The sequence below is a fragment of the Ananas comosus genome, linkage group 19, assembly GCF_001540865.1.
Source record: "Ananas comosus cultivar F153 linkage group 19, ASM154086v1, whole genome shotgun sequence".
Lineage (NCBI taxonomy): Eukaryota > Viridiplantae > Streptophyta > Magnoliopsida > Poales > Bromeliaceae > Ananas > Ananas comosus.
In genome coordinates this window covers 417,993-443,949 of record NC_033639.1, presented here as the reverse complement: position 1 = coordinate 443,949, position 25,957 = coordinate 417,993, and the positions used below count along the sequence as shown (strand labels likewise).

At 37.0% G+C, this 25,957-nt stretch overlaps 3 protein-coding genes across 3 annotated transcripts; 2 read left to right on the top strand and 1 right to left on the bottom strand.

The window, feature by feature from the left end:
- On the top strand, positions 1,752 to 6,477 carry LOC109724852 (zinc finger CCCH domain-containing protein 14-like). Its single transcript, XM_020253793.1, has 3 exons — positions 1,752 to 2,072; positions 3,178 to 3,238; positions 5,153 to 6,477. The coding sequence occupies exons 1-3, from the start codon at positions 2,006 to 2,008 to the stop codon at positions 5,991 to 5,993; spliced, it is 969 nt and encodes a 322-aa protein (XP_020109382.1). The 5' UTR covers positions 1,752 to 2,005; the 3' UTR covers positions 5,994 to 6,477.
- LOC109724850 (protein N-terminal asparagine amidohydrolase-like) lies at positions 6,792 to 12,609 on the bottom strand. The gene is made up of 9 exons (XM_020253792.1): positions 12,524 to 12,609; positions 12,249 to 12,410; positions 9,898 to 9,962; positions 9,712 to 9,805; positions 9,568 to 9,606; positions 9,279 to 9,470; positions 8,312 to 8,490; positions 7,311 to 7,433; positions 6,792 to 7,216 (listed from the first exon to the last, which is right to left on the bottom strand). Exons 1-9 carry the CDS (start codon positions 12,578 to 12,580, stop codon positions 7,108 to 7,110), a joined length of 1,020 nt encoding a protein of 339 aa, XP_020109381.1. The 5' UTR covers positions 12,581 to 12,609; the 3' UTR covers positions 6,792 to 7,107.
- LOC109724938 lies at positions 15,463 to 25,957 on the top strand. The gene is made up of 14 exons (XM_020253930.1): positions 15,463 to 15,711; positions 16,092 to 16,555; positions 17,012 to 17,089; positions 18,101 to 18,258; positions 19,673 to 19,736; positions 19,988 to 20,055; positions 20,927 to 21,185; positions 22,096 to 22,233; positions 22,347 to 22,453; positions 22,900 to 22,953; positions 23,027 to 23,110; positions 24,095 to 24,258; positions 24,383 to 24,530; positions 25,523 to 25,957. Exons 2-13 carry the CDS (start codon positions 16,234 to 16,236, stop codon positions 24,525 to 24,527), a joined length of 1,641 nt encoding a protein of 546 aa, XP_020109519.1. The 5' UTR covers positions 15,463 to 15,711; positions 16,092 to 16,233; the 3' UTR covers positions 24,528 to 24,530; positions 25,523 to 25,957.

Here is a 25,957-nt window from a genome sequence, read left to right as displayed (position 1 = left end):
TCAAATACCACCTAGTGGTTTCGCACTTTTCACTTTAGTACCCTGTGTTTTAAAGTATATCAAGTTAGTACCATGTGATTTCGCACTTTCTCACTTTAGTACCATGTGGTTTAAAGTGCATCAATTTAGTACCATGTGGTTTCTTCTTCTTTTTTTTTCGTCGGCTCCTCTGTTAATATTTCGTTAAATTATAGACAAAACTTCAGATACCCTACCTAAATTTAACGAATATTTATTTTAGTACCTTTAGTTTTAACTTTGTCATTGATATTTTTTCCTCCGTTAATATTCGTTAAATTATATACAAAAAAATTCAGATACCCTATCTAGATTTTTCGAATATTCACTTTAGTACTCTTTAATTTTAACTTTGTTACTGATTTAACGAAAAAATAGTGAAATAGAAAATAAAAAGAAAAAAATGAAACCACAGGGTACTAACTTAATACACTTTAAACCACAGAGTACTAAAGTAAAAAAGTGCAAAACCACATGGACTAATTTGATACACTTTAAATTATAGAGTACTGAAGTAAGAAAGAAGGAAACCACGAGGGGTATTTGAAGTTTACCCCCAAAAAAACACGTGTCGAGCTCACATCCGTTAAACAGCAATTAATAAAAAAGTATTAAAAAAATTAAAGACCACGACCATTGCGATGGCGCCACGTGGCAGGGGCCAACGAATCTCCCGTGCATTTCATACACCTTTTCCGAATCTCGTGACCTCATCGGCTTTGGCTATTCGGACTCGAATCCGCATCCAATTAACCCGATTCTAATCGAACGGTNTGAATATCACTCGACTTTTACAAAAATAAGAGTTAAAAGTTGAATTTTGTAGGGATATATTTACTATTTGTTATATTCACAGAGAGTTGCATGCAATTAATTCAAAAAAATGAAAATTTTCACATACCACCTTTGTGGTTTCGCACTTTTTACTTTAGTACCATGTGGTTTAAAGTATATCAAGTTAGTACCATATGATTTCGCACTTTTTCACTTTACTATCCTGTAGTTTAAAGTGCATCAACTTAGTACCATGTGGTTTCATTTTTTTTCTTTTCGTCGGTTCCTCTGTTAATATTTTGTTAAATTATAGACAAAACTTCAGATACCCTACCTAAATTTATCGAATATTTATTTTAGTACCTTTAGTTTTAACTTTGTCATTGATATTTTTTCCTCCGTTAGTATTCGTTAAATTATATACAAAAAAATTCAGATACCCTATCTAGATTCATCGAATATTCACTTTAGTACCCTTTAATTTTAACTTTGTTACCGATTTAACAAAAAAAATAGTGAAATAGATAATAAAAAAAGAAAAATGAAACCACAGGGTACTAACTTGATACACTTTAAACCATAGAGTACTAAAGTGAAAAAATGCAAAACCACATGGACTAATTTGATACACTTTAAATCATAGGTACTAAAGTAAGAATGAATGAAACCACGAGGGGTATTTGAAGCTTACCCCAAAAAAACACGTGTCGAGCTCACATCCGTTAAACAGCAATTAATAAAAAAGTATTAAAAAAATTAAAGACCACGACCATTGCGATGGCGCCACGTGGCAGGGGCCAACGAATCTCCCGTGCATTTCATACACCTTTTCCGAATCTCGTGACCTCATCGGCTTTGGCTATTCGGACTCGAATCCGCATCCAATTAACCCGATTCTAATCGAACGGTTCGCGTCCGCCCTATAAATACCCCCCTCTCTCCGCTCCACTTAATCACGCCTCTCATTTTATTTTATCTTTTTTATTATTATTATTTTTATATATATTTTTTGTTTTCCCCCGAGCCTCTTCGTCTCTCCCGTTGGAAAAAAAAAAAAAAAAAAAACCCTAGCTAGGGTTTCGCTCTCCGCTTCCTCCGCTTCGCTAGGGTTTCGTGCTCGTCTCCTTGGATCTCTCCCTCTCTCTCTCTCTCTCTCTCTCTCTCTCTCTCTCTTCATTGTGGGAGGCTGTTTGATCCGGATACGGACGTCGCCATGGACGGAGGTCGCAAGAGGGGGAGGGTAGGGGCGGCGAACGGAGGCGCCGCGAAGAGGTCGAGAGGTGAGTCGGGATCGATTGGTTATTTGCTTCGTGTTTTTCTGTGATTTCTTAGTGTTTTCTTCTTCTTCTTCTTCTTCAAGGGGTTTTGTTTGAGGAAGAGGATGTTAGGGTTTCTTGAGGAAGGGGATCAGTAGTTTTTTTTTTTTTTCCTTTTGCTTCCTTCTTGGTTTCGTTAGTGGTTTCGTCTTCTTCTTCTTCTTCAGGATGTTTTCTTTGGGGAAAAGTATGGACTCATGGGTTATTTTGTTGGGGAGATAGGGTTTGTAGGGTTCGACAAGATTTTGTATTGCATATTATTAGAAAAATTAGTGTAAATTGTTTATATTTAGCTTATTGTTGCTATTGGTGGGTTTTGTATGGTAATGTGCGAGTTCCACGCAGTTTCTGGATTCGTGTGTTTCTTCTTCTCTTTTTGAACTCTTTTCTACTCTTATATTTTTATGATTAATTTTTAATTCATAATACATCGCGTCGTGTGAGAGGGTTATGTAGTAGTATTCAGATTTTTCTCTTTTCCCTGAAATTTGTATTCTACAGATGTTCTCTTATCCAAGTGTGTATGTGTGTGTTTTTTTTTCTCTTCAAATGACTCAAGGGTTTAACTTTTGGGTTCTAATGATATTAGGGTTTAAGAACTGTTCTAAAAATCCATTGGGGTTTATTTTGATTTACCATAAAATTTTATTGACTAAAATCGAAATTATGTGAAAATAAAATTTGTGTCTTAATATTTAGTCCAAGTCATAGATTTTATGTTTGTACATAATTAACTTTTCAGTTTTGATCTTTTTGCACCATTGGCCATTTGTGTTTCACTACTTAAGCGACAATTTACTCTATAAAACCCAGCGACTACATTGTGAAGGGTGATCTTTATCATTGCAGAGAGTTAAAAAAAAATCGGTTCTAAGTTGTAAATAAATACTTTTCCTAGATCATATTCAGTTTCTTGGATAGAGGATATACTAGCATCTTATATGAAAGCAAACCTTTCACATATTTGTATTTTTAATAATTTTGAGATGTTTAATTTGTAATTGAACTATTAAGGTCAGTAAATTAATATTACATTGACTAAGAACACACAATTAATTTGATGCAACAGAAAAGGAGTCGTTTCAAACTGGTGTAGGAAGCAAATCGAAGCCTTGCACCAAGTTTTTCAGGTTCAAATCTTATCTATAATGGACATCATAAATGCAACCTCTATTTTCAGCACGTAAATTGTAAGTTGTGGAAACTTTTCATATCCAAAATTAGTATATTTGGTGCTAACAAATTGGTCACTAAAGATTGTGATACAGGTTCTGCTCAAATCATGTTAACAATCTTGAACAGGGTAATATGGGTGTTCATAATTGTGCCTTCTGTATGAAAATGGCAAGCGATATAGAACGCGGGAACTCGAATTACATGGAATCGATATGTCATATGATACTCACTTTCTAAATATAATTCCATATAATTTCTTGTTGTTTGCGCATCTAAATATTTCATATTGTATGATCTTGCATATGGTTGTCATTTCATAGGCATCTTGGATTGTTGTACATGCTAGATTTCGTAGCAAACTTATGTTAGAAAAGCAATTTAACATTTATTAGATGGTTGGAATGTTTGTTCTGTACTGGGTTTAATGTTGAGACTTTAATAACTGGCTGCATGGTACATTGTCAAAATTTTATTGCCAGGTTTTTGTCTTTTTTATGTTTCTGTCAGTAAAGGTCTGAATACATAAAGTAAAATTTGTGTCAGTTCATATCTTTTGGGCAAAAATGTATGGAGACCTCCTATGCACCATTTTGGTGGAGCAGACAGGTGTAAGAAAAGAGATAGAGGGCGAGGCTGAGACGAAGTAATGCTTGACAGAATGAACAGGCAGTGTAAGAAGGGATGATAAGGAGAAAACATGAGATGTAATCGCCCTGGTTTCAAAATATTTTTCTTAGGACACGCCACCCTAAACTGCTTGTGCATCCTGTTTATGGGAAAGGGTTTTATGAATTGAGAGTAAATGAATAGTTCTATATAGAACGATGCAGCAAAATCCTGTGGATTGTTGCTAACTAGGTCCTTCTGTAGAATAGGTTATTGCTGTGCCTATTGAACTTAAAAATATGAAATGGTTTATCCAGAAGAGAACTAAAAATAAATTTGTTAGTTAAAATAGTGCACTCAGGAGATAATTAAATACTTAGATTGGAAAGTGCAAGACGTTATTTCAGTTTTGCAGGATGACTAATGATATGAACCTTGAGATGAATTTGCAGTCAATCTGTTTCTAAGTACAGATTTGGGCGTGCGATCATTCTAGCTATCCTTGAAAATGACAATTTTGCCTCGGTTGGTCTTTATAGTGTTTTTGCAGATATTGTAGCTTGTATGGTAATATCCTCGTAGCTTTTCCCTCTGTGCGCTTGTCTAGAGAGGAGTTGCCTTTAGTGTGCGCATTTTGATTTTGAAGTCATTGATTGTAGTAGGCTTCATAAATACTTCTCCCTGCTTTTTATGATCGAGGGTAAATTGCTATAGCTGTATTCATATAATTACACTTGAATTGTTATTTTGATTGATTATACCTCTTTTCAGTATATTTTCAAGTCACAATGATTTTGGATCTTTTAAGTAAACGAAATGCATGTTGTTTTCTCTCATGGTACCTTAAAATTAAAATGGTGGCGTGGAAAATGAAAATTTTTTATTTTAACCGCGCTTGTTAAAACAACTAGATCGTATGCTGCCTCATATGATGCAACCTTTTTGTTTTATATCCTGGACGTCTTCGACGAGTTAGCATGTGATTTGTTTCTCCTCTGGTTATGATTTTTTGTATTCCTGCACTTTGTCATTCCATTCAATAGTTATTTTTGTAAGTTGTTTTCACTTTGCCATGCACATGAACGAATCGTAATTGAATGAAACTGCAACTCTTCATTGATATCACTAAAGAATCTCGTTAATAAGTCGAATCGAGACTATTCTTATGGTTGATGATTTCATCTGATGTACATAGCCTACACTGCTGTGTTGTATTTTTTTTATAATTTGAAAAGCCTGATGGTCTTGTGACTTTGATGCAGCACTTCGGGTTGCCCTTTTGGCGAGAACTGCCATTTCCTGCACTACGTCCCAGGTGGCTACCAGGCTGTCGCGCACATGCTCAACCTACCCAATCCTGCTAATCCTCCCCCGGGGAGAATAGCTCCACCGGCTCCTGCGTTTCCCGACAGCCATTCTGGCTCTGCGCCTCCAGCCGTAAAGACCCGCCTCTGCAACAAGTACAACACAGCGGAAGGCTGCAGATTCGGCGAAAAGTGCCATTACGCCCACGGAGAGAGAGAGCTCGGAAAACCCATTCCTGATGCGGCCATGCAGCCTCAGATGGGTGGCGGTGGCGGAGGCGGCGGCGGTCGTTTCTCCGGCCACCCCGAATACCCTATGCCGCCGCCGCCGGCGGAGGCCTATGGTGGGATGGGGGGAGGAGCCCCGGGGAGCTTCGGCGCCTCGGCCACCGCAAAGATCAGCGTCGATGCGTCGCTGGCGGGGGCGATCATCGGAAAGGGCGGGGTGAACACGAAACAGATATGCAGGGTGACGGGCGCCAGGCTGGCGATCCGCGACCATGAGTCGGACCCCAACTTGAAGAACATCGAGCTCGAGGGGACGTTCGATCAGATAAGGGACGCGAGCTCGATGGTGAGGGAGCTTATCGTCAGCATAAGCGGCCCCGCTGCTGCTTCCGCCTTTGCTGCTCCCGCCGCCGGGAGAAAGCCCGGTAGGGGAGGTGCCTTCTCCCACGGCGGGAAGGAGAGCAGCTTCAAGACCAAGCTGTGCGAGAATTTTGCAAAGGGCTCGTGCACGTTCGGGGACCGGTGCAACTTTGCTCATGGAGAAAGCGAGCTGCGCAAAGCTACTGTTTGAGAAGTGCTTCCATGCCAGCGGTTTTTCGAGGAGTTTTAAGCTCTCTCTCTCTCTCTTGTAGGATCTTTTCGAGGCTTTGCTTTCTCTTTCTTTCCTTTTGTTTCGTATTGGCAGGTTTATATGATGTGAGAACGAGTAATCAAGATATTTTGCAGCAGCCGCGGCAGCCGCCTCTTTCGACTGTCTCGCCTTTTCTGCCAGCCGTTTTAGTGTCGTAGCGTAGTGTGGTTAAATTGGGTTTTTTATGGTTGTCGCATGTGTTAATGTGTTTCCACGTAACATGGGAGTCATTACCAAATTATCTTGTTAGAACCAAGGTTTTCTGGTTACCTAGGATTAAAACGCATCCTTGAACACAAGTATGTATGTGTGTGCGCGCCCGAGATGTGTTCCCTACTGCTTAAAATGTGAAGTTGCATGAGAAAGGTGTGGTGCATTTCTTTGCTATACATCTTAGCCTTCGAATGTGGGAGAATCTTTCTTATGCTTGATCTTACATACCTTATGCTCTTTTACATCATGCTTACTGTTGGGGTGTCTGTGTCTTTTCTATGCTCCTTTCACAGTTGATGTTGTTGATTGTTATTTGGTGCCGCTGCTGTGGTGGTTTTTATGGGCAGATTCTTAAGCTCTTGTATTTTATTTTTTTTTTTAACTTCTAACCTACCTGATAAACCCCCGAACAGATGATCAGATTAAGTACTTTTTCAGCAAGCACATTATTCTATTTCTAATTTCAAAAGCCGCGATGAACCCCAGAGCAGCATGCATAAATAAGTCGTTTAAGTGAACACTGCATGAAACTATATATCGCCTGCGGTAAATATTGGCTTACTATGTTGTTCCACGGTCTTTCGTTTATGCAGTAAAAAGTTTTACAATCTTTTTTATGTTTGTACAACAAGTTTACTCAATATTACACGGCAGCTACGAATCTCGACGAGCACAGAGTTTTAACGTAGAACATTCTCTTCTAGTGATTTTGAGCCCGAGAGCTCAAACATGCAATTTTTAGTTTGTTTCAGAGTGCCGCAGAGGCGACAACTACGTAATTTCAACCAGTGACGTACCGTTGTGAAGAAACGAATCATGCTGAAATTGGCAAGATGGTAAATTATCCACACCTGGACCACCCTCCGTTGGCCGCTCGTTCAAATACACGCGGTTTTCTTCCTGGAAAAGTATGGCTCCAATCTGGATACTCAATCAAGTAGTTCCATATCCTGCGTCAATGAAAGAACACGTGAAAATGTAAATCATGTCATAGACCAGCAACGCAAAATCCAACAGTTTGAGGCGTCTCGTATGCGAAAAGACCTCCTTTGGTTCTCAACAAAATCAGGAGGCTCTGCAGAAGGTGAGGTAGAACACTGGACGAGGATTTCCGTGTCTGAGAGACGCTGCAGTGAAAGGGCTGTTCGCTTCCATTCAGACGGCATCCTGTAAGAGCAGAATGACAGAATGCGGAACAAAGATTAAAGTAACCCACAAAGGATTAACCAAAATGGCATATTATAAAAGTATACTGCTATTCCATAGCCGTTTTCATATTCTCGGCAAAATTTTTCTAATAGTAGCTGCTGTTATAAGAAGCATAATGATTCAGAGAGCCTGTGGGGAAAATTTACATATAGGATCCTGAAAATGCCATGTAGCTAGAATATCCTAAAGCCTTTGTCAACATAAGAGTTTAGTTATATAAATCAGAAACAACTCTGACCAAATGTTTTAATGAAAACCACCTAAGTCACTTCAGGCAAGTAAAGCAATAGAAGCAGTCTGTGTCATGCTCTAAAGATACAACTAGGTTTTTTAATTATTTCTTTTGCTTTTCCGAGAAAACGTTTTTAAATATTTCAATCAAAATAGAATGGGAAATTTTAGCTCTTGAAATTGGAGGTCTCGCTGTGAAACAATCATTGTATTCTAAAAGCTTACGCTTGTAGAGAACTGTACTTATATATTTTTATATTTAACACTCTCCCTCATATCTGGGCTCGAGACTTTTTTTGCTAGGACCATAACGTAGGCTTGAATTAAATGGGAGAAAATTAATAATATTAGGAGCCTGATATAACTCGAACTTATGACCTCCTGTTCTGATACCATATAAAACGAGAGCGCTGTTTAAATATTTTTTTATTTAACACTCTTGTATATCAGGAGAAACACATTTCAACCGTTTCTCATTATGCAATAGAGAGATCATTACTATCTTCAGTATGAACTGCTCGGAAACTCTGATAGCTCTGTTTTATGAATATTATCAATTTCATGTTATTTCATAGATAAAATGGAGGCGGTAGGAAATAAAATACCAGGAGCAAGCAGCAATTTGAAATCTATCGTTGTGCGTATCGTAAGTCTCTAATAACTTCCCATCCCAAGTGGGATCGCCTGAGGATACGCTGACGCGGACTCTTCTGACGATTTCATCTGGGCATCTGGAACTCGTATCAAAGCTTGCAGGCGTCATTAGACCAGTTGAAGTGTCTACCTACAAGCAGCAGAGTGTGTTCACATGTTAGTAAAATCCCTTTTAAGTGCCGGCTTGGCTCAGCTTCTGGAACTGCTCCTCTACTCTGAGTAGCAGCAGCTTAGTGTTTGGCAGATGAAAGCCTGAAGCTTTTGTTCTGCCAAAAGCTCCAAGCGTCTCAACCCTAAAAAGCTGTTCTAATTTGAAGCTTATGCTTCTACTTGAGCAGCAAGCTGTTGGGGAGACTTTTGATAATAAGAACTGTTGCTGCTTTTTCTAACCCCTCTCCTAAAACATCATTGTGCAGAAGCTACATAGCAGGCAAAATGGGGGCTTGAGTTATAGGTCGAATTGTTGTTCGACTTTGCATCAGAAGCAAAAGTGCCAGTTTGAAGCTCCTGCTTTTGGGTTCGCTTCAAACTTATTTATGCTTCGTGTTGCAGTAGAAGATTCAAAACGATGGTTGTAGTTGAAAAGAAAGCGAAAGTTTAGGCCAAATGGGAAAAAAGCGGAAGTAATAGAAGCGCTTTATGTTTATTAAAAAGAATTCAAACTTTTCGTTTCAACCAAACCAAAATAGAAATCCAAAAGCCAACGCAGGAGAAACTTCCAATTTGAATGCAAAAATAGAGAATACTGGTTATGTTTAAAATTCAAAAAATAAATGGGAAGCAAAAGAATAAAATTGACATAGCCATTAAATCTCCTTTTAGGAATAGAATAGAGGTTCAAAAAAGTTTTCGAGTTGTAAGGATTTAAAAAAAAAAAAAAAAAAAATAGATGACACAAAGAAAACAGCAAAAACTAACCCAAAAGCCACCGACAATAGGCTTTGCATTTCCATATGAATCTGTTGTGGTGTTATGCCCAAGAATACACAGAGTTTGAAGATGAAACTCTTCCCGGCTATTCTGCAGAGCTTCAACTATTTTGCAGCATAAAGGCAAAGAATATCCTTTCTGTATTTTGTTTCCCTTTGATCCAGCTGAGTGGACCACATGCTGCATGAATACGTGTCAACTATGATTTTTTTCAGCCACCCCCAAAGAAAAGTATAAGTGAAAATCTCTAATTTAGTCATTTGGTAGTGAGTCTAACTTTAGTGGACGAATCATCAAAAGCACCAACTAAATGAACCTGCATTAAAGAATAATGATCAATCAAAAAACCCTTTCATATGAGAATGGCAGAAAGGGAAAAAGAAGGTTGTTCTTGTCGCCAATATAGGATGAAAAGACAAACATCGAATGCCGCTTCATGATCGCTAAGGTTCTGTAACATTTGGGCGAGGCCCCTATCGACAACTCCAGGAAAGTCCATATGGCTAACAGAGGTCCTGCAATCAATGTAAAGGAGGTTGAGAGAATGAGACGGCAAACCTCATCAACTCTTATGTTGTGTGTGTGCGAGTACAATAGCGATTCTTACATTCCAGTATACCGGTTGCGAATTACAAGACCAACACATGTAGTTGCCTCATCCGTGCCCACCAACTACCAAAGGACAAAGAAGCATAAAGTTACTAACTACCGTAGTGGATTGTTACTGTGATATTCAATCAACTATATGCCTGAGCGATGCTCATCAGGTAATGCATTTGTTCAGACAAAGACATACAGGATGAAACTGAGAAGTTACAATAAAATATAAGAAAAGGATCTAAGAAAGAGAATTTCTAGATTGTAGAAGGTAAATTTTGGTTTATAAGAAGAGCAATATAATGGTTTGAAACCAATCAAAAGATTTAAAAAAAAAAAAAGAACACTAGCTCCGTTCTAAACCTTTCAGAAGCACAAACATTCGTGCCATTAATTAACCTGTGGACTAAAACCCAATTCGAAACCACCAACATAAACTATCACAAGAACTTCTGATTCACCAATGTAAAACGTGAACTAGGGGGGTTTAGGGTCTGTTTGGCTCTTCTGCAAGGTGAATTGCCATCTGAGTAGCGCTACTGGGAGAAAGAGACTATATTGAAATCTTCCAAACAGCTCCCCTCTATAGCAACATTACAGGTTCCAAATTGAAGCCGTCGTTTTTCCCTTGGCACGATGCCTAATAGTCGTAACGCTTTAGTAGTTAAGGGTCCAGATATTGTCAGTCAGCAAATTAATGTGACTTGTGAGGTATAGCAATTATCAGGAAATAATCGAGTGTGAGATGTAGCTATGAGTGCTACAAATGGGCTGATGAGAGGAATGTAAGTAATCAAGAAGGAAGCCCAATTAAGACCTCAAAATTGTAAAGAAACTATTATTCTCCAAAAAGAGCTAGTAGAGAACAATGTCTTAATCATTTATACTCAACAGTCCCAACATGAATAGGTGGATTTGACCCAGCCTCAAGAAGTGACTTCTGTAGTAAATCGGAGGAAATTAGAATGACTAGGAGCTCGAAAAGATTTGAATGGAATCTCTTGCCCTAATACTGAGTAAAATGTCAATTTTAAAGTTTAAACTATTCTATATGTTGTATCATTTTATATGCCAGAAAAATTATAATTCTATTTCCTGCCACCATAGAAGCTTCAGACTGTTTTTGTTTACCAAGTGTTCTATTAATGGTTGTGGCAAAACACCCAGTTCTCTCAAGAAGCTTAGGCTAGTAGAGATAAGTGTTGTAATCATTTATATTTAATAATCCAGGTCACTTGTGGATCAATTTTGACATAAGCCGAGCACATGGCTTCTTGAAGTAAATGGGAGAAAAGTAAGTGAAAAGCAGAAGCGTGAAAAGCTATCACTGGTATAATAACCATTTTCTTGTCCAAAAGCTTAAGCTATCAAATACTAGTGTTCTTATCATCAGTAACCCTGTTTGGATGCATGAACATCTTATTCAGCACATCACTTTTATTTATGTAACAAGCGTTGTATTTGGTAATCGAAAAGTATGATAAAATGTCTAAAAAGGCATACCATGTTTGGCATTCAAGTCACTTTCTTGAAATAAGATAAATTACCTTACAGGCGAATTACATTACTCCCCAAAATCATAACTATCAAGACCTTTCAAGAAGCTAAAATCAAACTCCTAAACTGCAATCACACAAGAAAATATTTATAAGGTCTCTTTGGACACACGAACATCTTGTTCAGGATAGCTCTTTAAACTGCAATCACACAAAAAAATCTTTATAAAGTCTGTTTGGCCGCATAAACATCTTGTTCAGGATAGCTCTTTAATTTACTCAAAAAGCTTGTAGTATTTGGTAGATGAGGAGTGCCGATGAAATGTATAGAATGGTGCATATCATATTCGACTTTCCCATCGTTTTAGGTGAAATATACTATCTTAGGGGGTATTTGGTTTTGTCACAAAAGTGTAGAAAACTGTTTTCCGAGTAAAAAAAAAAATTCCCATGGAAAACCCCACTTAAATTTTCACCCGTTTGGTTCCCAGGAAAACTAGATTTTCTGAAAAAGTTTCTTCCAGGTTTCATAGTAAAATAGTGTTATCCTTTTTCCGATAAAAAACGGGCGAAAAAATAAAAAAAGGGATTTTCCATGATTTTTTTTTTTGTTTTTTCCCCCTGAAAAATAGCTTTTCATGCTTTTTCGTGGAACCAAACACTTCCTTATCGGAGAACGAGACCATTCAAGGACAAATATCAAACATTTAGCTTATAATCACAAAAAAAAAAAAGAAAGAATCCAAACAGGGCAACAATGCATGAGTTATTATCACTATAACTGAAGAACTCACTCATTCCCACGTCCAAACAAGGCCTTACGAACTCAAACTCCCCCACCCAAACCCTAATTTCCCCAGCATACCTTGACGATCGCGGGATCGACGGTGGCGTACTCCCTCTGGAGCACGTACACGTGCTTCCACGGCGGCGAGATCGAGAACCTCCTCACCGGCATGGATTTGAGCCGCTCCGACGCGGCGATCAGAGTAGGGTTCCGCAACAGCAACTCCACGATCTCCCTCCCCTGCATCAAAAAAGGACCACACAAACCATCTTGAGCTCCACCGAGATCTCTACTCCTCCATCGTCCTCGTCGATTCTAGAGAGAGAGAGAGAGAGAGAGAGAGAGAGAGAGACCTTGAGATGGGAATTGGGGGCGGAGATGGAGATGGATTCTCCATCGACGAAGATCATGGCGATTCTTTTTTTCTCTTTTTTTTTTTTTTTTCCGACGACTCTTCCTTTTTGGCTTCTTCGCTCACTCCATATATTTATAGTGGGAGTTCGAGCAGAAGCATCTTCTCTCAGTTTTGAAATGGTGGAAGTGGCGCGGGTCGGATCACAATTTTCCGGATCCGCTCCCATCTCAATTTCCATTGTTAAGTTGAGGTGAAAGTGGTGGTTAGGATTAGGGAGGTTAACGGATCAGGTTTGGGTCGGGTTTTCAAAAACCCGAATCCAAACCCGAAAATCAAATTAAAACCCAAACTCCCACCCGAATTGGGTGGGTTTAAAAAATTCATACTCATATCCGTCTCCGACCAAAAACCTGAAAGTCGAACCCGGACCCGAACTAGAAGGGTTTTAATAATCCATAGCGTTGGATGAAAATCTAATGGATAAAAATTATTAAATATTTTATCTATTATATAAATAAATTCGGGTTCAGGTTCGAGTTGGATAAATATAAAATCCATATCCGTATCCATATTTGTCGGATTTTTATTTTCTATACCCATAATCAAATCCATATCCGTTTAACTCGAGTAAACCCATCCCGTTCGGATTCAGGTTCAGATAATATTTTGGGTATCCGTACCCATTGACATCCCTAGTTAGGATAAAAAAAAAAACTTCAAATACCATCCCTGTGGTTTTGTACTTTCTCACTTTAGTATCCGGTGATTTAAAGTGTATCACTTTCGTACCCTATGATTTTATTTTTCTCTTTTTGTTATCCCTTTTATTAATTTTTTTCGTTAAATCAGTGACAATGTTAAAACTAAAAGGTAAACTATATGTGAGGTATCTGAAGTTTTTGTATATGATTTAATGAAAAGTTAATGAAAGAATCGACAAAAAGAGAAAAAGAAAATTATAGCGTACTAAATTGATACACTTTAAACCAAAAGGTACTAAAGTGGGAACATACGAAATCATAGGAATAGTATTTGAAATTTATCCTAGGATAAACTCGATCCAATCCGGAGTCCAATAGGATGCCTACATTAATATTAAAATTTAATATTCGACGTATATTCGTATTCGAATTCGCATTCGAAAAAATATATACATATGTGATGCGAATATGATTTTTTTTAAAATTTGACTGTATTTAATTGTTTTGACATTTAAGAAATAAGAGGAATGTTCTTAAATATTGTAGAATGAATAAAGTGACTTTTTATCGGGGTTTTTTTAATTTATTTTACTATAAATTTTATGTTAAAATTATATTTAGTTTCGACCATATATCCATATCCGAACGTCGGAAGAAAAATATAGGAAAAACTTCAAAAACCCCCCTTGTGGTTTCAATTTTTTTCACTTTAGTACCATGTGGTTTAAAATGTATCAAATTAGTACCCTGTGGTTTCTCACTTTATCACTTTAGTACCCTGTAGTTTAAAGTGTATCAAGTTAGTACCCTGTGGTTTTGTACTTTATCACTTTAGTACCCTGTGGTTTTAATTTGTATCAAGTTAGTACCCTGTGGTTTTTTAAATCACAGGGTACTAAAGTGATAAAGTGTGAAACCACAGGGTACTAAAGTGATAAAGTGCAAAACCACAGGGTACTAACTTGATACACTTTAAACCACAGGGTACTAAAGTGATAGAGTGAGAAACCACAGGGTACTAACTTGATACACTTTAAACCACAGGGTACTAAAGTAATAAAGTAAGAAACCACAGAGTACTAACTTGATAAACTTTAAACCACAGGGTACTAAAATGAAAAAGTGTGAAACCACAGGGAAGATTTTTGAAGTTTTCCCAAAAATATACATGCATGATTTTGTTAAAAATCCGACCATTTTCACCCCTTATTGTTAAGGCTTTGTTTGCCTGTTTGTGATTATACGGTGATTGCATTATTTATAACGAAATAATATAATATAAAAAATATTATATTACTTTATATTTTTAATTAAATTCATTTATATTTATTACACTATATAATTATATTGTATTAAATAAACAGAGTTCGGTTACTAGACTTTTATGAGTATAGGTCTTTTTGTACTTATAATTTTCGATCATTAGATCTATTCCTTTAATCATTTCCATCCGTTAGATCATACTGTTTAACCAACCACTCACTCAACCCTAGGGAATTACTATCTACTTAACCAGAGACTACTATTATCCTAACCGCACATCCCTTCATCAAATGGCTGAAAACAAATGATATCGTTTGGTTCGGAAATAAGCTATTTTAGATTATTCATGGGATATGCACAACTCTTGGGATAAGCGGAAATAAAATTAATTTTGCGTTTGGATGAAAACTAGATTTTTCTCGAGAATAAGAAAAATAACATTTGGATAGTTATACTGAAATAGTAAGGATAAGAATAATTAGAGTTGAGCACAGAAGACCTACTCTATAAAATAGTTAAACATTTTAGTGGACACATAAAATCCTAATCTTCCTCTAGAGCTTCTTTTTGCATTTGGCCCTTTAAAAAAGTTTTTTGCACATATAGCCTTATCAAATTTATAATTATAATTTTGATCCTATTCCCGCGACGTAGGCACCGTGTCAGCGTCAGGCAAGCTGGCTAAAGAGGAGTATTAAGTTGAACATTGTAAGACAATAGACACGGCGAACCATTCACCGTGTTTAGACACGGTGAATGAATTACCGTGTTTAACTTATTCCAGCGTCTCCATCTTTGCTCGCGTGGCGCTTACATGGCGCCTGCGTGGTGGGGACAGGGCAAAATTATAATTATAAATTTGGTGGAGTTTTTTGTGAAAATAATTTTTTTAGGAGGCTAAATGCAAAAAAAAAAACTCTTCCTCTCACAACCGGTAACCTTACCTCCCTCCCCACGAAGAAGCCCCGCTTGGATCCAAGTATCCAACACCCCCCAACAACCACTGTACCCTCTCTCTCTTTTTCTCTCTACTACTCAAAAACAAACACGAAAACAACGAGGAACTCATACACGACGACGGTAACCCCACCACCTCTCACCTCCTCTCCTCCTCCGCCTCGATCTCGGTCCTACGCTCTTCGACTCGTCGCGAGCACTGAGATCGATCGAAGCTCGAAGCGCGCTCTGATCCGATCTAAGATCCGTGGAAGATTCTTTCTCGGTTCTCCCTCAGATCTCTATGCTTTTTCATAGATTTCTACTTCGTTTTTGATTTGAATCCGCGCTGTTTCTTCACTGATCCGTGCGATTTTATGATCAGTTTGGTGGAACTCGTACCCTAATTATGCGCGATCGGTTGTTAATTTTGTTTAGCAATGGAATATTTCGTTTCGACGGCCGTAAAATGAGATCTATGACATTCTAGCGTACAAATTATGTAATTCGGATGCGTTTAGATGATGGTTTTCCCCCCCCGCGGAGTAGATCTTAGTGTGCGCACTAAAATGTGGAAATTTGTGGAATTTTGATAGTTCTAATTTTTACACTATGAAATTTCTAAACTATACGCTTTAGATGATGTCGAGCTTTTTGACTTTGCAGATCGAATCTTCGCTTGAGTGATATAGTGCTGAGAATTTATCAATGATCGTAACTTTGGAGCAAATTGGAGATGAAAATGGCCCTAGATGGTGAATTCTTTTGGATGAGAAGGTGATTGGATGGGCATTACGTGTTCGAGGAAATGTCACTGAAACTTTCTCAGAGCTTCGCCTTCTTTAGAAGCTTGGGATTGTTTGATGACAAGAAGGAGACCTCGGGGGCCAAGCAGGAAGCATCTCCGACTTTGAAGGTTCAGACGGATAAGGAGATATATAGGCCTGGTGATTCGGTCACTGCTACTATAGAGATTTGCAGCCCGAGAAGTTCTAAGGAGGATACTGAGAAGGAGGACTTTAGTTCGCTCTTGATCGATAACGTCAGTTTTGAAGTTAAAGGTATCGAGAAGTTGGATACGCAATGGTTCTCCACTCAGAAACCATTGCCGGGATCGAAGCAAAGGAGAGGTGTATTTTTTCTCCCTCCTAATGTATTAGATGGAAGTCAGCATAACTAAAATCTTTCTAGTAAGAAATTTGAAAAAGATTTGTAAGATTTCTGTTTTGCCATATCCTTTCTGTTTTGTTGAACTGGAACTCTGCAAGTTAAAATTGAATCTTTGAAACTTAAACACCTCCATCATTTCCTATCTGAATGTTATTGCTAAAATAAACTCTTTGAATCTGACTCGGTATTTATTTTTATTTCGCAAGTGCGGTCGACTAAACAATTATTTATGGCAGAATTCACCTAGTCAGCACTTAATTTCTAATTACTGCAAATTTTTACCATAGTGATTTTCGTAGAGACTTGAAAAAGTAAAAAAAGAACATTTGTAGTTCCTCTTGACGAAAGGCCACTTGCTTGATCAATTTTATGAAGTTTCATGCTTATTATCTTCTGTAATGATATTTGAAGTGCAGGTGAACGATTGTTTCTAGATTGTACAGCACCTTCGATAGTTTCAAAAGTGATAGTTACTTCTGGACATACCAAAACATGTAAGTCATCTCTCTTAAGTTAAATACATTATTAGGTCGTGACTTCAGATATACCGTAGGAATTTCTTCAATTCAGACATAACGTTTTTATGCCTATTTTGTATCTGTGCATTTTTGAAGTACTTTCAATTTTTCTCCAAGTATCCAGAAGTAACTGATATTTTAGTTTGGTCTGACCTGACAATGTAGCAATCTATCTAGAATTTTTAAGCCACTTGTTCTGTTAGGCATTATTACTGGAGTTGCTAGTTAACTCCTTCCATATCATTTAGTTTTACTCAAGTAAGCTTTCTTATTTGCTTTATTTAACACTCACCCTTGCTTAAGATGTTGCCACATTAGGATCTTTATTTATACCTAACTTCTCATTTTATTGTGAAAGATAAAACTTTATGTTGCTGCTGTCTGCAGTTGCTAACCTTTCTTAGATGATTATTATGCTGGTTATACCTTTTTGACTGAAAACATTGCCTGAATTATTGTTATCTTGTTATGTTGGTTGTGTGGAGCATAAAAATATATTGACAAGTCTGATCTGAAGAGTCTTTTGCATTTATCTTTGGTTTTGACACATACAAAAGCAGCGAAAGAAAGTTGAAAGTAAGTTTTACATTAGTCAACCGCAAAAAGGAACCAAGGATTAACAAGAGAGGAAAGGGCATTGCATTTTGCCTACTTTTATATCTATATTTGGCTCTTTTCTTCGTTTTGTCTACTTTCTGCTCTCCTGTCTAATGTCTGACTCTGATGATTGTGCCAGTTCTTGGCAAAGATTAATGGTTTATCTGATAATTAAATTACGAATTAATTCTACTTTACTATGAATATATCTTATTTGATGGCTTAAATATGCATTAGTTTCAGTGGAGAGTATTCCTTAGCACTATCTTCTGTTGTTCATTTATGCTACTTAGGCACAAATATGTTCTTCTTTTGGATTGGCAGGTCCAAATCATTCTTCATTGTGCTAAATTGCAATTAACGGACTGATCACTCTATAAATCTATGCAGATATAGTACGAGTCGAGCTTCCAAATATTTTGCCACCATCATACAGGGGCATCAGCATTCGCTATATTTACTATGTTAGAAGTACATTATATGCAAGGTGGCTTGTTCTGGATAATCCAAATCACGATAGAGGATCCACAAATAATTTGATTCAACTGGTTAGTCCCCAATTTAAGATCTTGCTGCGTTCTTTCTAATAAAATTTCATTTTCTAAATTAGGATTCATGTTTTTACTTGTCAAACAACCTTTCTGTCTGTAACCTCTCCTATTTTTATTGCATATTTTAGAAATCATGCAGTTCGAGTTTGTATTGCACTTTATGTATTTTCTTAGCTTCATTTTCCTTTGGTTGGTGCGAGTTTCTTGTAGATCATTATTCCTAGGATTAATTAATTATGGCATGACCCGCCATTTAAGGTTGAACGTATGAAACATTATGATTTTCCTTTATGTAGATCAGTTTGGCCTTTTAGTATCGGTCTTTTAAGTTCTTTTGCACAGGTTCCGTCCTCTTTTAAGTTCATACTGGTAGTATCTATTTTTCAAACATTATTGACCGTATTACTGCAAAGTTTACTAAGAAGTCTTCAATTGCTGAATAGTGCATTTCTTGCAGTACCCCAAAAGAATTCCTAGCATCGCTACTTAATTTACTATTTTTCTACTCTTTTTCACCATTTTATTTTTTATGGAGTTACTAAAAGTCCTATACAAAATACTTTCAAATTACCATTAGTAAGAACTAGTAAAGTATGAAGAATTTTATTCAAACTGTATCCTAAATCTTGTTCGACCATCATATATGTTAGTTGGTTCTCCTTCACATTCCTGACGTGAGCTTATTGGGGCAAATGGTAACTATCCTTTCACAAAAAGTTGAGTGGCATGAAAATTTTTTTATTTTCATGTTTTTAACTTTCTTCCCCAGAATAGAATCTTACCATTGGGTATGATACATATGAATCAAGGACATCCTGCATGATGTCTGTTTTTGGCACTGAATTCTGTTTTTGGCACTGAATTCTTAGAACTTAAGGTGATGTGAGAATGACGCAACCATTTTATTCTAGTACTTCAAAAGTCAACTATTCATGGATCATTTGCATGATTAGTTGCTTTGATTAGGGAATTATTTACTATATATGATCTTTCAGTGTCAAGGTTTATGTATGCCTGTGCGTCCACATTTGATATTAAATCTTTGTACAGAAACATCTTTGTTTGTCATAACTATAAATTTTATGAACTATGACTGATGGTTTGATGGAAACATTCCCTTAAGGTCTAGGCATTTGATACAGAAACATCTTTGTTTGTCATAACCATAAATTTTATGAACTATGACTGATTGGTTTGATGGAAACATTCCCTTAAGGTCTATGGATTTGATAGTGACAATCTTCAACTAAGCACTTTGAATTATTGATTGCAAGGTAGGCCTTCAATTTTTAGTGGCTTCTTCAGTATCTGACCTCATTTTAATCCACGATAGATTGTTATACTGTCGCTAAATTTGATATGTTTGTATCGTTCTCTATCGTCATTCTCATTGCTGAACTTTCATTTGTAGGAAGCTCGGGCTCCATTGCAAATCTGGGTTTCTCAGAAGAGCAGCAATCTGCTTAATGAAGAAGGTTAGATCTATAATATTGTCTTGTTTTGGATGCTTGCATAGGAATATTATATGTCGCTATATTCTTTGTTAACCTGCCTTTGCAGGTCCCAATTGCTAAAACAGTTCATGTGGTCATGTATAAGTGTTGCAATGCTATAAACTTTAACAGCTTGATTCTACTATCAAAATTTTCTTTTAATTATTTGCTTGATTTATACACTTGATGATATTTGAAAATATTTGAATAAATTCTTTTGGTGTGTATACCAGGGAAGTTACTGATTTCTGATGATCAACTGAATATTTTTTGGAAAGAGAAAGATGACGACTCTGAATGGGTGAGAAATTGCTGGAACATGTTCAATTTTGCTTCGACAACTTTTCTGTTTCTGTATTTGTCTTTTGATTCAAAAAGTTTTCTTGCATGTAGGGTTAATGCACAGTGCAAACTTAGGCTATAGAGTGACTCGTGTGTTCTGAAAAATTATAATGCTAAATTTTCTCAAAAAAGTGATAAGCTCCGTACTCATGGCCGTGAAATAGCCTTTTTCATTATCTCATTTCCCTCTCACTTCCTACTCTCTTGTAAGCAGATCCTGCTCCTTAAGAATAAACTCGAAGTTCGAATTCCTTTTATTTCAAAACCAAATAAACTGCTTCAGGCGTTCATCACATTATTTTTGGGTTTGCTAGGATATGATCAATATTTCAGTATTCTTTTTCAAATGGGCTGTGAATTTTTAAGAAATCTAATATATTTGTGAATATCTCAGAACTTTTATTGTCAGATTTTAGTATACAAAAATGAATTTTACATTTTTGACCTTTTAATTCTGGTTTGATTTCTCATTGTGCTTATTTACTGGGTGATTCTGATATAATGGGTGTATGTGATATGGTAAGTATCTTATTTAATCAATTCTAACTGTATATCTTGTAGAGATAAAGAGACAATGTAGGTTTCAAATTTGGTTAATCTTATTTTTAGAACAACGGTCATGTATAGGAGTAATATGCTGAGAACTTCTTTAGTCGAAACCACTACTTGCAGAGTCAGTACCACCGTTGGCAAATTGAATCATCTCGAAATGCATAGCTTAACAATCCCATGCTATGAAATTCATACAGGCAGGAACTTTTAATTATTCAGCAGCAGTTAATTTCAGTTTTGTGACTCCTCATAGTAGTGAATTGTCCTTTTCTTGTCAGGCTAGAGCAAATGAGAATGTGGATGGCTTCGAAGAAGGATATGATAGCTCAAGAGATGAAGTCTCGTCTGTTTCCTCGTACAACCCTGCCAAAGCAAATGTTGACTTTGTTCACAGGAATTCCTTATCTATGCAATCAATGTCGACACGACTTTCCACCAGTGAGCTATACAATTCTCATGGAGAGCACTCTGGTTTTCCATCTTATGCTGCCCTTCCTCGACTTTCTATATCGGAGGTCATAGATGATCCTGGTGGAGGTATGGTGTCCATTCAAACCTGCCAATATACTGCGCTTTACTTGCAAGTTTATCTCCTAGTTTCATCTCTGAAATGTGATTATGGTTTCAATTCATCCTAAGGGTCTAAGTTGTAACAGTATAGATGATCTAACTGCAGGAATTAAATGTGAAATCCTAAGTTTGACATGGCGGCTTTTCAGATGATTGACTAGGCAGCGTTTGGTTGGGAAAAATGGTGGGGATAGTGGTAGATCTCCCCAGTATACTCCCAAACACTGAGATATCAATTAAAAAATGGTGGGCATAGTGGTAGATCTCCCCTGTATCCTCCCAAACACAGATATCAATTATCGTTACTTGGAATTAGGTGGGAAAAATATCCCCATACCTAGTTTATCTGAGCGAATATTAGTTCCATGGGTTATAGTATAAACATGCTATCCCTCGTGTCTAGGGCCTTTTCCCACCTAATCCCCACTATTGCAACCAAAACAATGGGGATAACTTAAACTAAATTCCTTGTAAGGGATATTTTTCACTATACCCATGACAGAAATTGCCAAGCCGAAAATTACCTAAAGGAAGGAGTTAATTGTCACATATAACGAACTTCAGGGATTACATTCTATGAATGAAGATTCAGAGATAAGATGGAAATTCAGGTCAAAACTTTGGGGATTTGGTCTGTAATTGGCCCTTCCTTTTTTTGGTGCACAGCAGCAGAGGTAGGGCTCTGTTCATGTGGAATATAGAGAAAAAACAGATTCTGATACACATTTTAAGCTGTATCGTTCCTAGCTTGTTCTCTCTCTCTCTCTCTCTCTCTCTCTCTCCTGTTTATAAGTTATCTGTTTAGAAATTTGCTATATATCTCTCAATCGAGCCACTATACATTATCTATCTTATTGATGCTTCATCTAATGAACAGCTATACAATCTCCTCAAATGAAGCTAAATCATTCTTCGTCTACTGTGTCGCCGGTGGAAAGAAATTCTACAAATTCTTATTTCCTTAAAGATGAAGTCGGATCCCCATTCACACCCAAACATGTTGAACCTACTGCATGTAAGTCATTATGTTCTATTATGGGATTTTGTTCTTCAAACTTTAGAGGGATCTTTTCTCAATTTAGCTGAAGAGCTTCAGTAAAACTAAGTTGCAGTGAACATTCTCTGCAGCAGAAGGCTTCATTCGAGGAAGATCCTACAATATCAGAATAGGCGACCAAGTTTTGCTTCGCTTTTCACCAAGAAACTCTGATTCAACTTATTACTTTGGTGATATGGTAAGTTTATTAAAGAGTTAGTTACAAATTTTGGTGTGAAGTTTGACCTGGATTTCAATTGTTTTTCATAAAGCTTCAATTTTGACAATTCAGTCCGTGAAATTTGGCTTCTGTTGCCAAACTTGGTACTTAGGGTTTCAATCTTAATAATTTAAGCTCTGATTTATGAACTCAATTTCAAATTCACGGGAGTTTCAATCCTATCAAAGAAAAGTCTAAAGGTAGCGCTCGCTGATGTGGCACCTTTTTTCAGCTGGTAGACTACCAGAAGAGCCTAACTGTTATGCAGGACAAAATTTAGGACTGAATTGTTAAAACTGAAACTGAGGACAAAATTTAAATACAGGTCAACCTTCAGGTAGAAAATTTGTACTATTTTATTAAACTTTAATAGCTCTATTCCTTTTCAGTATTGAAGCATGATTTTGTAAATTTTCTGGAAACAGATTGGTGGCACCCTCACCTTTTTTCATGGGGAGGGAGTTCGAAGATGCCTTGAGGTAGAAGCATATTGAGTTGTTTTTGTTCTACTAGCTGATGATTCATGTCTGAAGCATTTCTACACTTTGGCAGGTATCAGTAACATTGGAAACTTCAGAAACAATCAACCAGCGTGTAATACATCCTTCTAGAAAGGGCTCGCCCACAATCACAAAGGTACTTTTTGTATATTGTACGAGCTCATTGATCTCGTAAGACAGATATGAAGATGCTTTCACTGGCCAATTCATTTCTGAATAGTTTGTCCTTGTTTCTTTCGTGTTCTATTTCCGCTTTGTAACAAACTGGTGGATGCTTTCTTAAAAACAATAAGAAATTACTCCTGTTCTGGATTCCCCTTCCCCCCCTTCCTCTTTTTCGCTTTTGTTACGGCATCAGATGCCTTCTCCCTCTGCCTTATGATCAAAGCACAATGCTGTTAAATGTATTTGCTTTTTAGCATCTTGAAACTGAAAGATGAAAAGATGCCAAACTTGTTTACAAATGAAACAAGGATTAAACTATAATGAAAGGCAGTTTGTGAATAAAAAAAACACATGATTGAACAGAAGACATGTCAAAAGAACTAATTATTAGTTAATATTTCTCGGACAGAGTGCAGGTAATTTAAGGTTGTTGAAACAGAACTGTCTTACCGAAATGATCTAAGTATGTTTAAACAAATTTTTAATCTGGGCAAAGGGTTGTCTTAAAGTTGCCTTATATAATTGGGGTTTTCACTTATGCCGTATGTATTTGTTTCTTGATTCTAAACATTAGTGCTCTCCAGTGCTAACTCCCTGTCTTATCTGAATGATTGTGCATTTTTCAATATGTTCCAATTGTGGCATATTAGTTTTTTTGTGATAAAGTTCTCTGTTTCCAATGTACATATTGTCTCTGTTCTGCTGAAACCAAAATCTTATGGATACGAATTAATGAACTAAGTAAACCTGTAGGGAAGAATTTGTTAAAGCTCAGGTTTCTTCATAGCTCAATAGACACGGGCCATATGGCAATTTTAGTTTTGATTTCTGGCGAGTTCTGATTTGTTTCTTAATTTCTGCCTGAGAATTTGTTTTTATATCTTTTTGAGCTCGAACTCTTCTATGAATTGGGACATAGAAGTGATGCAATCGTAATTACTTATTCCGTGTTTAGGTTCATAGCGAGCACCATGAGGTTGTTGCTGATTTACTTCAGACAAGTTTCCTTTTCTCGATTCCTATTGATGGGCCCACGACGTTCTCCACCTCAAAGATTTCGGTACAATGGTATCTACGTTTTGAATTTTTCACTACTCCTGAGGATCTGGACCTGAGAAGGTACTTAGAAATATGCTTGTCATTTGTTTGTTTAAGGAATATTTATGCAGAACTATACATCGTCTTGAAAATAACCTAGTATTTGATGGATTCCTCGTACTTCATTTTTTTTTTCTCTCCGTAGATACGAACACCCTCTCTTGATCGAGCAAAGGGAAAAGGGGGATTGGGTTCTCCCAATATCTGTATATGCACCTCCTTTACGTAGACAAGCTGCAGAGACGAGAAATGAAAGGTCCTTGTCTCTTGGAAATTTGCTTCCTCCTTAAAAGGTATGCCGAACTCTTCAAACCTACAAACCATTTTATCGAAGGGAAAAACTCCAAAAAGCCCGTTGGTGATACGGCTATATTTTGGCCGATAGCTTTCATTTTTGAGTTATAAATGAGACAGTAAAAATGAAAGGAAAAAAAAAATATACAAAGACCCCTTAACTTTAGATCTTTTACAGATCGGCGCCTGAACTTTCAATTTGGGCAACTAGACCCTTAAAACTTAATCAAATAGTTCTATAGACCCCTCTCTTCAATTAAAGTTATCAATTATACAATCGTATTGACCGTATTTATTGCATATAGTTTTATGAAGCTTCAAAACATAAAAAACTCACCTTTTGCATTAACATGTAAAAAAAGTGATAAAAGTTGAAATTCGGTTCAACCTATTTTTTGATCGTCATGCTTAATTATCAAAATTAGAAGAGAAAAAATATATTTCTTTATTCTTTGAAGTTTTACAAAATTTATGTGTCTAACACCCAATCAAAATGGTTGTGTAATTAGTAAAAATTCATATGAGGAAATGGGTCTGTAGAATTGTTTGATAAAGTTTAGGAAATGTCATTGCCGAAATTGAAAGTTTAAACGCCTATTTGCAAATGAGCTCAAGTTCAGGGAGTCGTTAAACGTTTCTCACAAAACGAAACGCCACTGTGCTGTAAATTCGGTAACCTTTCTGATACATGTTTAGATCTTAGATTGTGAAGCACTTTGCTGCATGACATAACATATCTCGAATGGTAAATGATCGGTTGTTTACAAATTTTCTCCCACAAGAGTGTTTGAGCTTTCTTCTTTGTCCAGGCAGAGCGTGATTTGGCAGAAGTCAATTAATCATCAACAGAATGAGATAAATATATGCACATAACCACATTGACTAAATCTAACAATTTTGTCTAGGCTTATCTTTCATTTACGTTGTTGGAACTTGTAAATGTAGCTAGCTCTTTTTTTCTGCAGATGCTAACATTCTCTTGTTCTTGCAGATTCGGTGTGCGCACGTCAATCAGAATACCGAGTGCCCACCAAAATCAAGCATGGGCCGCGAATGGACATTGACAATCCGATCGTTCACAACATTTCCGCGATCGTTTATCAATCGTTCACAACATTTCTGCGATTGTTTCGTGGGGGCGCGCACGCTTATGATTCTGAATGTTGAGGCATTTACCATTCTTGTGTTAGTCCTTGTCTCTGTCAGATGTATTTGGCCACCCCTTCGTTAACACACAATCTCTTTTCGATGCCATACATGCGCGTACTGACGCTGGATAACATTTCTGTTCTTCTCTTTACTGAAACGTACGTGCTGTTGTTACATGTACAAACGAGAATGCCGCCGCAGTTCTAATTTCCTGATCATTTTTGTGTCGACATTGATCTCATTTTTCTTAGTTACTCAAAACTCTGGATTTTGCTGA